Source organism: Crinia signifera, chromosome 9 (genome assembly GCF_055691185.1).
Source record: "Crinia signifera chromosome 9, ASM5569118v1, whole genome shotgun sequence".
Classification (NCBI taxonomy): Eukaryota; Metazoa; Chordata; class Amphibia; order Anura; family Myobatrachidae; genus Crinia; species Crinia signifera.
The window spans coordinates 1,160,684-1,176,051 of record NC_139225.1 but is presented as its reverse complement, the minus strand read 5'-3'; the positions used below and the strand labels follow the sequence as shown (position 1 = coordinate 1,176,051).

General features: G+C 50.6%; 1 protein-coding gene across 2 annotated transcripts in view; it reads right to left on the bottom strand.

Annotated features, from left to right (window-relative positions):
• HMCN2 (hemicentin 2) overlaps positions 1 to 15,368 on the bottom strand; it is a 268,528-nt gene that overhangs the window by 233,956 nt on the left and 19,204 nt on the right. For both annotated transcript variants that reach the window (XM_083160863.1, XM_083160864.1), the window contains exons 2-4: positions 14,064 to 14,134; positions 13,529 to 13,687; positions 6,983 to 7,105 (exon numbers count right to left, since the gene is read on the bottom strand). In XM_083160863.1, coding sequence (XP_083016989.1) covers positions 6,983 to 7,105; positions 13,529 to 13,687; positions 14,064 to 14,134 — 353 coding nt within the window. The remainder of the gene's footprint in view (positions 1 to 6,982; positions 7,106 to 13,528; positions 13,688 to 14,063; positions 14,135 to 15,368) is intronic.

Below are 15,368 nucleotides of genomic sequence, written 5' to 3'. Positions count from 1 at the left end.
CCACAGAACACGATGCCTGTGACGGGCAGATTCTTTCTCGTACAACGAAGGCTAATGGCTGTTGCTATTCCATATACTGTATGTGTTTGTGACTTATACAGAGATGGGATGGATGTGCAATGTCACCAGAAGTTCCGCATTCATGTCCTTGCCATGGTTAAGAAGTTTCCAGCTACAAAATATTAACATTAATAGAATATCGACATAGGAACTGTCAACATTGTCGACATGACAATGGGTGCTGGACGGCCTCCAGTCAGTCGGGATGCCAACAGTCATTACAACGACGTCAGACTCCCCACTGTTAAAAGCAGTTGGGATCCCGACTCACACAGGCTATTCTCCCTCATGGGGGTCTCATGGATTGTAGCATTGGCCGGATCTGCCTTACAATAATTACTCACGCCTATAAATGGATTCATAGGACTGTGCTTGCTTTCAGTGCGCCATGCTTTCAGTGCGCCATGCTTTCAGTGCGCCATGCTTTCAGTGCGCCATGCTTTCAGTGCGCCACGCTTTCAGTGGGCCACGCTTTCAGTGGGCCACGCTTTCAGTGGGCCACGCTTTCAGTGGGCCATGCTTTCAGTGCGCCATGCTTTCAGTGCGCCACGCTTTCAGTGGGCCATGCTTTCAGTGGGCCACGCTTTCAGTGGGCCATGCTTTCAGTGCGCCACGCTTTCAGTGGGCCACGCTTTCAGTGGGCCATGCTTTCAGTGCGCCATGCTTTCAGTGCGCCATGCTTTCAGTGCGCCACGCTTTCAGTGGGCCATGCTTTCAGTGGGCCACGCTTTCAGTGGGCCATGCTTTCAGTGGGCCATGCTTTCAGTGCGCCATGCTTTCAGTGGGCCATGCTTTCAGTAGGTCATTCTTTCAGTGCGCCATGCTTTCAGTGCGCCATGCTTTCAGTGAGCCATGCTTTCAGTGAGCCATTCTTTCAGTGGACCATGCTTTCAGTGGGCCATGCTTTCAGTGGGCCATGCTTTCAGTGGGCCATGCTTTCAGTGCGCCATGCTTTCAGTGGGCCATGCTTTCAGTGAGCCATGCTTTCAGTGAGCCATTCTTTCAGTGGACCATGCTTTCAGTGGGCCATGCTTTCAGTGGTCCATGCTTTCAGTGTGCCATGCTTTCAGTGCGCCATGCTTTCAGTGAGCCATGCTTTCAGTGAGCCATTCTTTCAGTGGACCATGCTTTCAGTGGGCCATGCTTTCAGTGTGCCATGCTTTCAGTGGGCCATGCTTTCAGTGCGCCATGCTTTCAGTGGGCCATGCTTTCAGTGGGCCATGCTTTCAGTGCGCCATGCTTTCAGTGGGCCATGCTTTCAGTGGGCCATGCTTTCAGTGGGCCATGCTTTCAGTGCGCCATGCTTTCAGTGGGCCATGCTTTCAGTGAGCCATTCTTTCAGTGGGCCATGCTTTCAGTGGGCCATGCTTTCAGTGTGCCATGCTTTCAGTGGGCCATTCTTTCAGTGTGCCATGCTTTCAGTGGGCCATGCTTTCAGTGGTCCATGCTTTCAGTGGGCCACGCTTTCAGTGGGCCACGCTTTCAGTGGGCCACGATTTCAGTGCGCCACGCTTTCAGTGGGCCACGCTTTCAGTGGGCCACGCTTTCAGTGGGCCACGCTTTCAGTGGGCCACGCTTTCAGTGGGCCACGCTTTCAGTGGGCCACGCTTTCAGTGCGCCATGCTTTCAGTGGGCCATGCTTTCAGTAGGTCATTCTTTCAGTGCGCCATGCTTTCAGTGCGCCATGCTTTCAGTGAGCCATGCTTTCAGTGAGCCATGCTTTCAGTGAGCCATTCTTTCAGTGGACCATGCTTTCAGTGGGCCATGCTTTCAGTGTGCCATGCTTTCAGTAGGCCATTCTTTCAGTGCGCCATGCTTTCAGTGGGCCATGCTTTCAGTGGGCCATTCTTTCAGTGGGCCATGCTTTCAGTGGGCCATGCTTTCAGTGTGCCATGCTTTCAGTGGGCCATTCTTTCAGTGCGCCATGCTTTCAGTGAGCCATGCTTTCAGTGCGCCATGCTTTCAGTGGGCCATGCTTTCAGTGGGCCATGCTTTCAGTGCGCCATGATTTCAGTGGGCCATGCTTTCAGTGGGCCATGCTTTCAATGCGCCATGCTTTCAGTGGGCCATGCTTTCAGTGCGCCATGCTTTCAGTGAGCCATGCTTTCAGTGGGCCATGCTTTCAGTGGGCCATGCTTTCAGTGCGCCATGCTTTCAGTGCGCCATGCTTTCAGTGAGCCATGCTTTCAGTGCGCCATGATTTAAGTGGGCCATGCTTTCAGTGGGCCATGCTTTCAATGCGCCATGCTTTCAGTGGGCCATGCTTTCAGTGCGCCATGCTTTCAGTGAGCCATGCTTTCAGTGGGCCATGATTTCAGTGCGCCATGATTTCAGTGGGCCATGCTTTCAGTGCGCCATGCTTTCAGTGAGCCATGCTTTCAGTGGGCCATGCTTTCAGTGCGCCATGCTTTCAGTGGGCCATGCTTTCAGTGGGCCATGCTTTCAGTGGTCCATGCTTTCAGTGGTCCATGCTTTCAGTGCGCCATGCTTTCAGTGGTCCATGCTTTCAGTGCGCCATGCTTTCAGTGCGCCATGCTTTCAGTGGGCCATGCTTTCAGTGGGCCATGCTTTCAGTGCGCCATGCTTTCAGTGGGCCATGCTTTCAGTGGGCCATTCTTTCAGTGGGCCATTCTTCCAGTGCGCCATGCTTTCAGTGCGCCATGCTTTCAGTGGGCCATGCTTTCAGTGCGCCATGCTTTCAGTGGGCCATGCTTTCAGTGCGCCATGCTTTCAGTGCGCCATGCTTTCAGTGCGCCATGCTTTCAGTGGGCCATGCTTTCAGTGGGCCATTCTTTCAGTGGGCCATTCTTCCAGTGCGCCATGCTTTCAGTGCGCCATGCTTTCAGTGGGCCATGCTTTCAGTGCGCCATGCTTTCAGTGCGCCATGCTTTCAGTGGGCCATGCTTTCAGTGCGCCATGCTTTCAGTGCTCCATGCTTTCAGTGCTCTATGCTTTCAGTGCGCCATGCTTTCAGTGGGCCATGCTTTCAGTGCGCCATGCTTTCAGTGGGCCATGCTTTCAGTGGGCCATGATGTGACCTCAGTGCTGTGAGGCAGTAATGTAACCATAACACTGTCCGTACTGCCCTGTATATATAACACATGATGGGGATAGAACCCATGACCTCAGTGCTGTGAGGCAGTAATGCTAACCATTACACCATCCGTACTGCCCCGTATATATAACACATGGTGGGGATAGAACCCATGACCTCAGTGCTGTGAGACAGTAATACTAACCATTACACCATCCGTACTGCAACGTATATATAACACATGGTGGGAATAGAACCCGTGGCCTCAATGCTGTGAGGCAGTAATGCTAACCATAACACTGTCCGTACTGCCCTGTATATATAACACATGGTGGGGATAGAACCCATGACCTCAGTGCTGTGAGGCAGTAATGCTAACCATTACACCATCCGTACTGCCCCGTATATATAACACATGGTGGGGATAGAACCCATGACCTCAGTGCTGTGAGACAGTAATACTAACCATTACACCATCCGTACTGCAACGTATATATAACACATGGTGGGAATAGAACCCGTGGCCTCAATGCTGTGAGGCAGTAATGCTAACCATTACACCATCTGTACTGCCCGTATATATGACGGGATGCGGTTAATTTACCGGCGGTCGGGATCCCGGCGGTCGGAATCCCGACACTGGAATCCCGACCGCGTAAATCCCGAAACTTTCTCCCTCCGTGGGTGTCCACGACACCCATAGAGGGAGAATAAAATACCGTGCCGAGCGTAGCGAGGCACCGGGCCCGCTGCGTGGCGAGCGCAGCGAGCCCGCAAGGGGGGGCGATCCATGTCCCCCCCTTGTCGGGATTTCAGCGGTCGGGATTCCAGTGTCGGGATTCCGACCGCCGGGATCCCGACCGCCGGGAAATCATATCGGATCCTATATAACACATGGTGGGAATAGAACCCATGACCTCAGTGCTGTGAGGCAGTAATGTAACCATTACACCATCCGTACTGCCCCGTATATATAACACATGGTGGGGATAGAACCCATGACCTCAGTGCTGTGAGGCAGTAATGCTAACCATTACACCATCCGTACTGCCCGTATATATAACACATGGTGGGGATAGAACCCGTGACCTCAGTGCTGTGAGGCAGTAATGCTAACCATTACACCAGCCGTGCTGCCTCACTATTGCCATCGATGGCCAACCCTACCCAAAATCAGCTACACAAGTTGGACTGTTCTAGATAGCTCACAAGATTCATCCAGCTGGGGCATAACTAGAACTTTGTATCCCCATAGTATAGTAAATACAGATGACCCTTTAAATGATGAGGGTGAATGTTAAATGACCATTTTCAGTGCTTGCAAAGCACCACAGACAAAGGAATGCGTAGGGTAACTAAGGACACGGTGCTTCAAACTTTATTCATTAAGGTGTAATTACTGCTACGTTTAAGAAAAAACATCATTTATAAGTTATTTTTTGTGATAACATATGTTGGGGTTTATCCAAAAAGAAACTATTTAATAGAGTAATTTTAGTTTAGTAAAGTTACGTCAAGCATTTTTTTTTTTTTTTTAATCAAAATGTGAAATTCCTTTCCTGGCCTTTACACAGTACATATGGAATGTTCCCTCCATTCTCTGCATAAATAAACACTGCAGTTATAATAAAACAATCAACATGTGAGATCTAGCAATGTAACAATGCCCGACAATGAGGAAAGGATCGCCGTGACAATCCGCCACCATTATTCCCTTTACGAGTTGGTACAAATTAACAAAAGAGGCCAAATACAGTATGTTGCGTTACTTATGTGACAGATGTGCAGATTTGGGGGAGATTTACTAACGCTGATCGATATGGAATATGGTGGCACTGCTCATAATGTAGCAACCAATCAGATTTATCCTGTCATTATATAGATGCAGCGGATGGCGGTGACTGTGTAACTCGCCAAAGCTGTTCACATGAGCAGAAATGTACATGCTCAAACCCCAACCATCGGAGCTGGAGTCGAATTCGGATTGCAGTGAGGAAGCCTGAATCAGACCCTTCATTTCTAGAAACTTAAATGAAATACCTCTTGGTCTGGCAATATGGTCTCCTACTATCAATATTTGTGATTATCGCCCACTTTCTGCACTCAAACCAGTCATTTTGTACAAAAATAATACATGTTTGAGCAAATTTTATGAGCCTTTATATTTTGTATAAATTAGTAAATCTGATTGTGCAATAACCTCCGTTGTTTGTGGGTAAGCTGGAGATTTTGACCACTCAGACATGGGCAGTTTGGCCCAACAAGGTTTGTGTTATGGTCTGTCTGTTAGAGAACAATAAATACAGAGCTATAACTAGGAAGAGCATTGGTGCTCCTCCCATTTATGTAAATAGAAGAAAATGGGGTGTGGCCTCATAAGGAAAGGGGGCGTGGACAATAATACCACCAGCTCAAATTATGCCACACAGTGATTATTCACATTGCAACAGACAGTAGTGTCCCTTAGATACATTACACCACATAGTAGTAGTGCCCCTTTTAAATTTAGCCACACATTAGCAGTACATCTTTCACTTTATGCTACATACAGTACTAGTAGGGTCCCTTACACATTTAGTCACACAGTAGTAGCCCCCTTTTCATGTTAAAGGGAGTCGAGTGACACAATTGGAGATAAACAGCAGTCACTAAATCAGTTTCTGTCTCCCAGTATATTTCCACATATAATTAATAAAAGATAGATACAACTGTAGCAGACAGTAGTGTGGTGAAAGGTGAAGAAAAAACATGTGAATTCTATTGTTGTTCTTTATCAATCCAGAAACACCTGCAGGGTTGTGTATTCACTGAGAGCTGTGGGAGAGCCAAGTGTGTAGAAATTGGGAGGGAGATGAGATTCGAGATGTAGAAGCCCCAATCCTGGGTATTCCATTTCCCGGCATCACAGACAGAGAAGCAGTAGTGGGCAGTGAGACAGAGCAGCAGTAGTGGGCAGTGAGACAGAGAAGCAGTAGTGGGCAGTGAGATAGAGCAGCAGTAGTGGGCAGTGAGATAGAGCAGCAGTAGTGGGCAGTGAGACAGAGCAGCAGTAGTGGGCAGTGAGATAGAGCAGCAGTAGTGGGCAGTGAGACAGAGCAGCAGTAGTGGGCAGTGAGACAGAGCAGCAGTAGTGGGCAGTGAGACAGAGCAGCAGTAGTGGGCAGTGAGACAGAGCAGCAGTAGTGGGCAGTGAGACAAAGCAGCAGTAGTGGGCAGTGAGACAGAGCAGCAGTAGTGGGCAGTGAGACAGAGCAGCAGTAGTGGGCAGTGAGACAGAGCAGCAGTAGTGGGCAGTGAGACAGAGCAGCAGTAGTGGGCAGTGAGACAGAGCAGCAGTAGTGGGCAGTGAGACAGAGCAGCAGTAGTGGGCAGTGAGACAGAGCAGCAGTAGTGGGCAGTGAGACAGAGCAGCAGTAGTGGGCAGTGAGACAAAGCAGCAGTAGTGGGCAGTAAGACAGAGCAGCAGTAGTGGGCAGTGAGACAAAGCAGCAGTAGTGGGCAGTAAGACAGAGCAGCAGTAGTGGGCAGTGAGACAGAGCAGCAGTAGTGGGCAGTGAGACAGAGCAGCAGTAGTGGGCAGTGAGACAGAGCAGCAGTAGTGGGCAGTGAGACAGAGCATCAGTAGTGGGCAGTGAGACAGAGCAGCAGTAGTGGGCAGTGAGACAGAGCCTGTCCACCAGCATTATCCCAGTTCTAGGCTGATTATACTGGCAGATATGTTCCTGGGAAAAGCAGACCCGGACTCATTACCCACTCCTTAATGCAATGTACTGTATAATAGCAGCAGCGCATCTACAGAATGTTTTCATTTTATGCAGTAGTTACAATATATAGATTATACACAGTGGCCTATATCAACCGTTCCCTGACACTGAGGCGCTCGCTTACCTCATTGACCTGCTGCTTGTCCAAGTGGAAGATCTGCCCAGAACTGGTGGCTGCAATCTCTTCGTACACGCGATAACCTGGGTGACTCCGGTCCCCGCAGTCTCCTGTCAGCACGAAGACCACCTGCAAGAGAGTACAGTGTGAGAGGACAGTGTGAGAGGACAGTGTGAGAGGACAGTGTGAGAGCACAGTGTGAGAGCACAGTATATGAGAGGACAGTGTGAGAGGACAGTGTGAGAGGACAGTGTGAGAGGACAGTGTGAGAGCACAGTGTGAGAGCACAGTATATGAGAGGACAGTGTGAGAGGACAGTGTGAGAGGACAGTATATGAGAGCACAGTGTGAGAGGACAGTGTGAGAGGACAGTGTGAGAGCACAGTATATGAGAGCACAGTGTGAGAGGACAGTGTGAGAGGACAGTGTGAGAGCACAGTGTGAGAGCACAGTGTGAGAGGACAGTGTGAGAGGACAGTATATGGGCGGGATGTACTAACGGGAAAATGCGGTAAAACACCCGTTTTACCGCATTTTCCTATGTATCAATACCCGTCCGCAGCGTTTTCGCTAGGCAGGGTATCGCCACCCTCTGGGTGGCGATACCCTATAGAAGCCTATGGGCTTCTTTCGCCGCCCGCCGTCCGACGTCCGCGCGCCCACCCCCTCCCGTCCTCTTGTGATCATCTCCTCCCCCTGGTTTCACAGCCGGCAGGACATCCGGCTTCAGGGGGGAGGAGGAGACACAGGGGGACGCTGGCAGCCGCCGGGAGGTGACGGAGACCCCCGCAGCCAACATCACAGGTATCGCGGGGGTCTCCGTTACCGCAGCCCGATGCTGGCCGCATATGTTAGTACATATGCGGTAGCATCGCGGCGGCTGCCGTGCGAAGGGCGGAGGTGTATGTTGATACATCCCGCCCTATGAGAGCAGTGTGAGAGGACAGTATATGAGAGCAGTGTGAGAGGACAGTGTGAGAGGACAGTGTGAGAGGACAGTATATGAGAGCACAGTGTGAGAGGACAGTGTGAGAGCACAGTGTGAGAGGACAGTGTGAAAGGACAGTATATGAGAGCACAGTGTGAGAGGACAGTGTGAGGGCACAGTGTGAGAGGACAGTGGGGGAGATTCTCTAAGCTAAAAATGCGGTAAAAACCCCGTTATCATTTTGGGATGCTGTAAGCATCCCCTGCCGGGTTACCGCGGCGAGGGGCATCGCCAGAAAAATCTGGCGATGCCCCATAGAAGCCAATGGGCTTCTATCGCAACCCTCCGCCGCCCCGCACCGACCCCCCGCAGCCCTGCATCGACCCCTCCCCCCTCACCTGTATCCGGGCAGCACAGCGCAGTGCTGCCCGGACCTGTGACCTCCTCCCTGCACTGATCCTCTTCCGGGTGCAGGGAGGAGGAGAGCCCGGCGCAGCAGCAACAGCGCCGGGTGTGGGAGGGAGGGGAGAGCCGCCGGGACCTGCTGGGACCTGGCGACTCTCACCGCAAAGGACAGCTCTTAACGCAAGAGCTGTCCTTTGCCTTAATTATCGCATATGTTACAGCATATGCGATAATTAAATATGCGATGGGCGGCGAAGGGGGGCGGAGATTCTTAGAGAATCTCCCCCAGTGTGAGAGGACAGTGTGAGAGGACAGTGTGAGAGCACAGTATACAAGAGCACAGTGTGAGGGCACAGTGTAAGAGGACAGTGTGAGAGCACAGTGTGAGAGGACAGTGTGAGAGGACAGTGTGAGAGCACGGGTTGGGATCATTTGGTCTATTGCATTATGGTCGAAAGTCATTAGGTCGAATCCATTAGGTCGACATGCTAAAAGGTCGACATGACTCTAGGTCGACATGGGAAAAGGTCGACATGATTCTAGGTCGAAAGGTCATTAGTTCGACAGGTCATTAGTTCGACAAGGTCATTGGTTCGACATTGTCTATGTCGACATTCACAAGGTCGACATGGGGTTTTTCACTGTTTTTTTACCTGAATGTCAACACAGTCGACATGGACACAGTTTAAAGTGCACTGCATCCCCTCGCATCGCTCGCTGCGCTCGCTATGCGTCGGGCACGGTGCCTCGCTACGCTCGGCACACTATTTTATTCTCCCACCACGCCCTAGTGGATGGTAGGGCATGAAATACCGCCTGTCGGCACATGTTGGCTCAAAAAACATTTAAAAACTCCATGTCGACCTTGTGAATGTCGACATAGACAATGTCGAACTAATGACCTTGTCGAACTAATGACCTGTCGAACTAATGACCTTTCGAACTAGAATCATGTCGACCTTTTCCCATGTCGACCTAGAGTCATGTCGACCTTTTAGCATGTCGACCTAATGGATTCGACCTAATGACTGTCGCCCATAATGCAGTAGACCAAATGACCGCATCCCGAGAGCACAGTGTGAGAGCACAGTGTGAGAGGACAGTGTGAGAGGACTCTGTGAGAGGACAGTGTGAGAGGACAGTATATGAGAGCACAGTGTGAGAGGACAGTGTGAGAGGACAGTGTGAGGGCACAGTGTGAGAGGACAGTGTGAGAGGACAGTGTGAGAGGACAGTATATGAGAGCAGTGTGAGAGGACAGTATATGAGAGCAGTGTGAGAGGACAGTGTGAGAGGACAGTATATGAGAGCACAGTGTGAGAGGACAGTGTGAGAGCACAGTGTGAGAGGACAGTGTGAGAGCACAGTGTGAGAGGACAGTGTCAGAGGACAGTGTGAGAGGACAGTATATGAGAGCACAGTGTGAGAGGACAGTGTGAGGGCACAGTGTGAGAGGACAGTATTGGCGGGATGTACTAAAGGGAAAATGCGGTAAAACCCCCGTTTTACCGCATTTTCCTATGTACTATCACCGGTTCGCCCCGTTTTCGCAGGCCAGGGTATCGCCACCCAGAGGGTGGCGATACCCTATAGAAGCCTATGGGCTTCTTTCGCCGCCCGACGTACGCCGTCCGCGCGCCGCCCCCCCTCCCGTCCTCCTTTAACCTCCTCCTCCCCCTGGTGTGACAGCCGGGAGGACATCCGGCTTCAGGGGGGAGGAGGAGACACAGGGGGACGCTGGCAGCCGCCGGGAGGTGATGGAGACCCCCGCAGCCCACATCACAGGTATCGCGGGGGTCTCCGTTACCGCAGCCCGATGCTGGCCGCATATGTTAGTACATATGCGGTAGCATCGCGGCGGCTGCCGTGCGAAGGGCGCGGATGTATGTTGATACATCCCGCCATATATGAGAGCACAGTGTGAGAGGACAGTGTGAGAGGACAGTGTGAGAGCACAGTGTGAGAGGACAGTGGCCCTTATTCAGATCGGCACGGTACGGCCCGCGTGCGGCCGTACCGCCGATGTTTGTGGTCTGCACATGCGCAGAGGTCATTCTGCGCATGTGCAGCCCCCTTCGCCGCAGACGGATTTCGTCCGCCGCAAAGGGGGCGTATAGGGGCGTGAGGGGCTTCAGCCCCTCATTTCCCTATGTGTACGCCCCGCGTTTCATGGGCGTTCCCATGAAAACGCGGGGCGTATGCATGGTAATGAGGGCATGACGCCCTCATTACCATGACATGGGGGCGGAAAGCTGACGTCGCCGGATGTCAGCTTTCAGCCCCCTTACAAGCTCCCACACGGACGATTGTCCGTGTGGTCTGAGCTTGCGGGAGCTGCCGCGGCGTGCGGGCCTGCCTTCGATGGTCGTCGACCATCGAAGGCAGGGGGCAGCTCCCACCATGGTGGAGGCGTAGCCTCCACCATTTTTGTGCGGATCGCCAGCCGTCCGTGTACGGACGGCCGTGGCGATCCGTCCGGTGGGCGGCCCTTGGTTTGTGCGGTCGGAGCCCCGTGTGCGGCTCTGACCGCACCAACCAGAATAAGGGCCAGTGTGAGGGCACAGTGTGAGAGGACAGTGTGAGAGGACAGTGTGAGAGGACAGTATATGAGAGCACAGTGTGAGAGGACAGTGTGAGAGCACAGTGTGAGAGGACAGTGTCAGAGGACAGTGTGAGAGGACAGTGTCAGAGGACAGTATATGAGAGCACAGTGTGAGAGCACAGTGTGAGAGCACAGTGTGAGGGCACAGTGTGAGAGGACAGTATATGAGAGCACAGTGTGAGAGGACAGTGTGAGAGGACAGTGTGAGAGCACAATAAGGTGAAGGTGCAGAGGAATAGAAAAGGCTGAATGACCATCTGCCGGCTGAGAGTCTAGGGCAGGCATGGCAAAACTGGGCCCTCCAGCTGTTATGAAACCACAGATCCCAGCATGCCTTGCCATAGTTTTAGCATTCCCTAATATGTGTCCCAGGTGGTGACCCCATAGTGTTAGGGACCTGCTCGACAAGAGGTGACCTGGATGATTGGTGGGCAGGGCAATATCACTGGCAGATGATATACCAACAACCTCTTGTTATATATTATAATGTAATAATCGCATAGTGCATTTGCACCCTCTCTCTCTGTGTAAACCACTTAGGAGGCAATACTGATTGACAATCAATTTCACATGCTGTTGTGCAAATGGAATAGACAATTATAGGCAATTAGAAAGACCCCCCAATAAAGGAGATGTTCTGCAGGTGGTGACCTCAGACCACTTCTCAGCTCCAGTGCTTTCTGGATGATGTTTTGGTCACCTGTGAATGCTGGCGGTGCTGTCACTGTAGTGGTAGCATGAGACGGAGTCTATAACCCACACAAGTGGCTCAGGTAGTGCAGCTCATCCAGGATGGCACATCAATGCGAGCTGTGGCAAGAAGGTTTGCTGTGTCTGTCAGCATAGTGTCCAGAGCATGGAGGCGCTACCAGGAGACAGGCCAGTACATCAGGAGACATGGAGGAGGCCGTAGGAGGGCAACAGCCCAGCAGCAGGACCGCTACCTCCGCCTTTGTGCAAGGAGGAACAGAAGGAGCACTGCCAGAGCCCTGCAAAATGACCTCCAGCAGGCCACAAATGTGCATGTGTCTACTCAAACAGTCAGACACAGACTCCAAGAGGGTGGTATGAGGGCCCAACGTCTACACTGGGCAGGACGGTTGGCAACGTCCCAACACCGGGCAGGATGGTTGGCATTTGCCAGAGAACACCAAGATTGGCAAATTCGCCACTGGCGCCCTGTGCTCTTCACAGATGAAAGCAGGTTCACTGAGCACATGTGACAGACGTGACAGAGTCTGGAGATGCCAAGGAGAACGTTCTGAAGCCTGCAACATCCTCCAGCATGACCGGTTTGGCAGTGGGTCAGTAATGGTGTGGGGTGGTATTTCTTTGGGGGGCCGCACAGCCCTCCATGTGCTCGCCAGAGGTAGCCTGACTGCCAATAGGTACCGAGATGAGATCCTCAGACCCCTTGTGAGACCATATGCTGGTGCGGTTGGCCCTGGGTTCCTCCTAATGCAAGACAATGCTAGACCTCACGTGGCTGGAGTGTGTCAGCAGTTCCTGCAAGACCAAGGCATTGATGCTATGGACTGGCCCGCCCGTCCCCCAGACCTGAATCCAATTGAGCACATCTGGGACATCATGTCTCTCTCCATCCGCACCACAGACTGTCCAGGAGTTGGTGGATGCTTTAGTCCAGGTCTGGGAGGAGATCCCTCAGGAGACCATCCGCCACCTCATCAGGAGCATGCCCAGGTGTTGTAGGGAGGTCATACAGGCACGTGGCGGCCACACACACTACTGAGCCTCATTTTGACTTGTTTTAAGGACATTACATCAAAGTTGGATCAGCCTGTAGTGTGTTTTTCCACTTTTATTTTGATGGGGGCTCCAAATCCAGGGACCTCCAAGGGTTAACACCTTTTAGGTAACTTAAGTCCTGATCTTTACTGTCCTGCCCTAAAGGACGTCATTTGTACAGTACCTGTATGCTAAATCATGTCTGTCATATGGGAAATAGAGGCCGATTCAGAGCTGCTTGTTTGGCCCCGTGTCCGATGATGGGGGTTTGCACATGCGCATTTCACGGGAGAGATCACTTTGTCGCCCATATTTTAGGACCAAGGCCAGCTGGTTCAGAAAATTTGGGGAACTCCTACTCATTTTATTCCTGCCAAAAACTGACAACTTTTTGGCTGCCCCCTCCAGGAGCAGTGGACGTGGATTGGTATAGGCAGGCATGCCCAAACTGTGGCCCTCCAGCTGTTGTGAAACAGATCCCAGCATGCCTTGCCATAGTTTTAGCATCCCCTAATAGCAAAGCTGTGGTAAGGCATGATGGGACTTGTAGTTTCACAACAGCTGTAGGGCCATAGTTTGGACATGCCTGGTGTAGGGAGCAGACACAATGCAATAGGCTGTGAGTGGGGGTGTGGCTGTATGATTTCATCATCATAGCTACGCCCCCAACCATACAATGCCAAGACTACTGACATTGTACAGTGGGCTTCATCAAGGCTATGTCAGCGGGATTCAGTGTCATTGGCCACCTGCTTCACCGACTCCGGAAACATGTCCACTTTTCTGAAGAGCCAGGAGCGCCACATTTTGAACACATGAACTGTGAATACATGGAAAATGCCATGTTGAATATCAGGAGGCATATACAAACCTGAGACTGCTTGAGCTGTAACAACTGCAGGACCTCCTGTTTTTTCCTGAAATCTTTGGCTCGAGCATCAGTGAAAACGTAGATAAAGGATCCAGGCTGGGAGACCTCCAGCGCCATCTTAATTGCGCCCACACTCATCTCAGGGCAGTCCCCCCCACCCTACAAAGGTAGAAGACATGGGATGAAGAAAGGTGATCGGTATGATATACTCTTAATAATAAGTAATAAATTACCTTGTAGTTCCCCATTTCACACTATACCACATTATGGCGCTCCCATTTCACACTATACCACATTGTGGTGCCCCCAGTTCACACTATACCACATTGTGGTGCCCCCAGTTCACACTATACCACATTGTGGTGCACCCAGTTAACACTATAACTAATTGTGGTGCCCCCAGTTCACACTATACCACATTGTGGTGCCCCCAGTTCACACTATACCACATTGTGGTGCCCCCAGTTCACACTATGCCACATTGTGGTGCCATCAGTTCACATTATAACACACACACTCTTCCACAATGCCATACCTGGACGTATAACTCTTCCAACTCCCTCTTGAATTTTTCGGGATCTGTGGTGATGGTGACAGGTCCTATTTCTGGAAGTAAAACAAAATGAAAGAGTGGTATATAATACTTCACTGTATGGGAAAGACCAGTAACATTGCAGATTCCTGTTGGCACCAACAAATCCGGAGGTATCCTATACACAATCGACAGGTGATAATTACTTATGAAATAATAAATTACTGTATAGTTTGGTAATGAAGGGATCTATTTACTAAGCCTTGGATGGAGATAAAGTACCAGCCTGTGTACATGTGATAGTCAGGAATGGCCAGGAGGCTCCCGGACCCTCGGGGGAAAGCGTGGGTCTCCCAGAGATGCCCGCTTCACACCACTCAAGTAAAAAAATCAGAAGAGGTGGCCGATAATGCGATTTGCGCTGTATCGCGTCATTGTAGCCACGCCCCTGCTATACAGTTATGGTAATCTCGGCACTGTAATGTGAGGGCATGGCTATTATGATGTGATTGTGCAGATGCCCCACATGCTAAGCCACGCCCTCCAGTCAATCACCCACCACCGCTGGGCCAAACTGGCTGCCCCCTCCTGGAAGAAACCGACCATACGTTGCACTTTTGAATCTGCTCAGTTGAATTATTCCATTTTTATTAACCAAATGGCATGAACACAGGAACTACATGAATTTGGTGTTTTTTTGGTTCCAGGTTTTTGGTTCCAGTATAATGAATAGAGCCCAAAAAAGTAATAATGAGAGACGTTTAGGTGACTGCGATTTTGATGGCAGTACTTTGTGATCTTGGACAAATCACGTTGTTTCCATGAGTTCTAGGTTCCAATATAGATTATACTCTCAGCTGAGCATTAAAGCAACACCTGGGGCTGGTTCTACTAAAGGTATTAAACAATGAAATATGAAGCTGTTGCCTATAGCAACCAATTAGATTAAGGAGCAGATTTATAAAGGATTATTTTCTTGTTATCATTCATTACTATTGGAGAAATAGTGCTGCAGCCAATCATATCCTGTCAATTTTCAAACATATGACAATTCTGAGCTGATTGGCTGGAGCACCATTTAGAATTCTTACAAGTGATAACAAGAATATCAGTCGTTCATTTCTCTATTACATTCTAGAAAAGACAGAATCCGATGCTAAAATGCCCAGTTTGTATGCACCGTAAACTATAATCTGAAGCCTTGCATATGGGTTGCACCATCAGTGAAGCTGTTCAGTATGTCACAAAGGCGGGATGTACTAATTTTTGCATTTGTATATTTTTTAGTGTAAAAATATTGCAGTTATC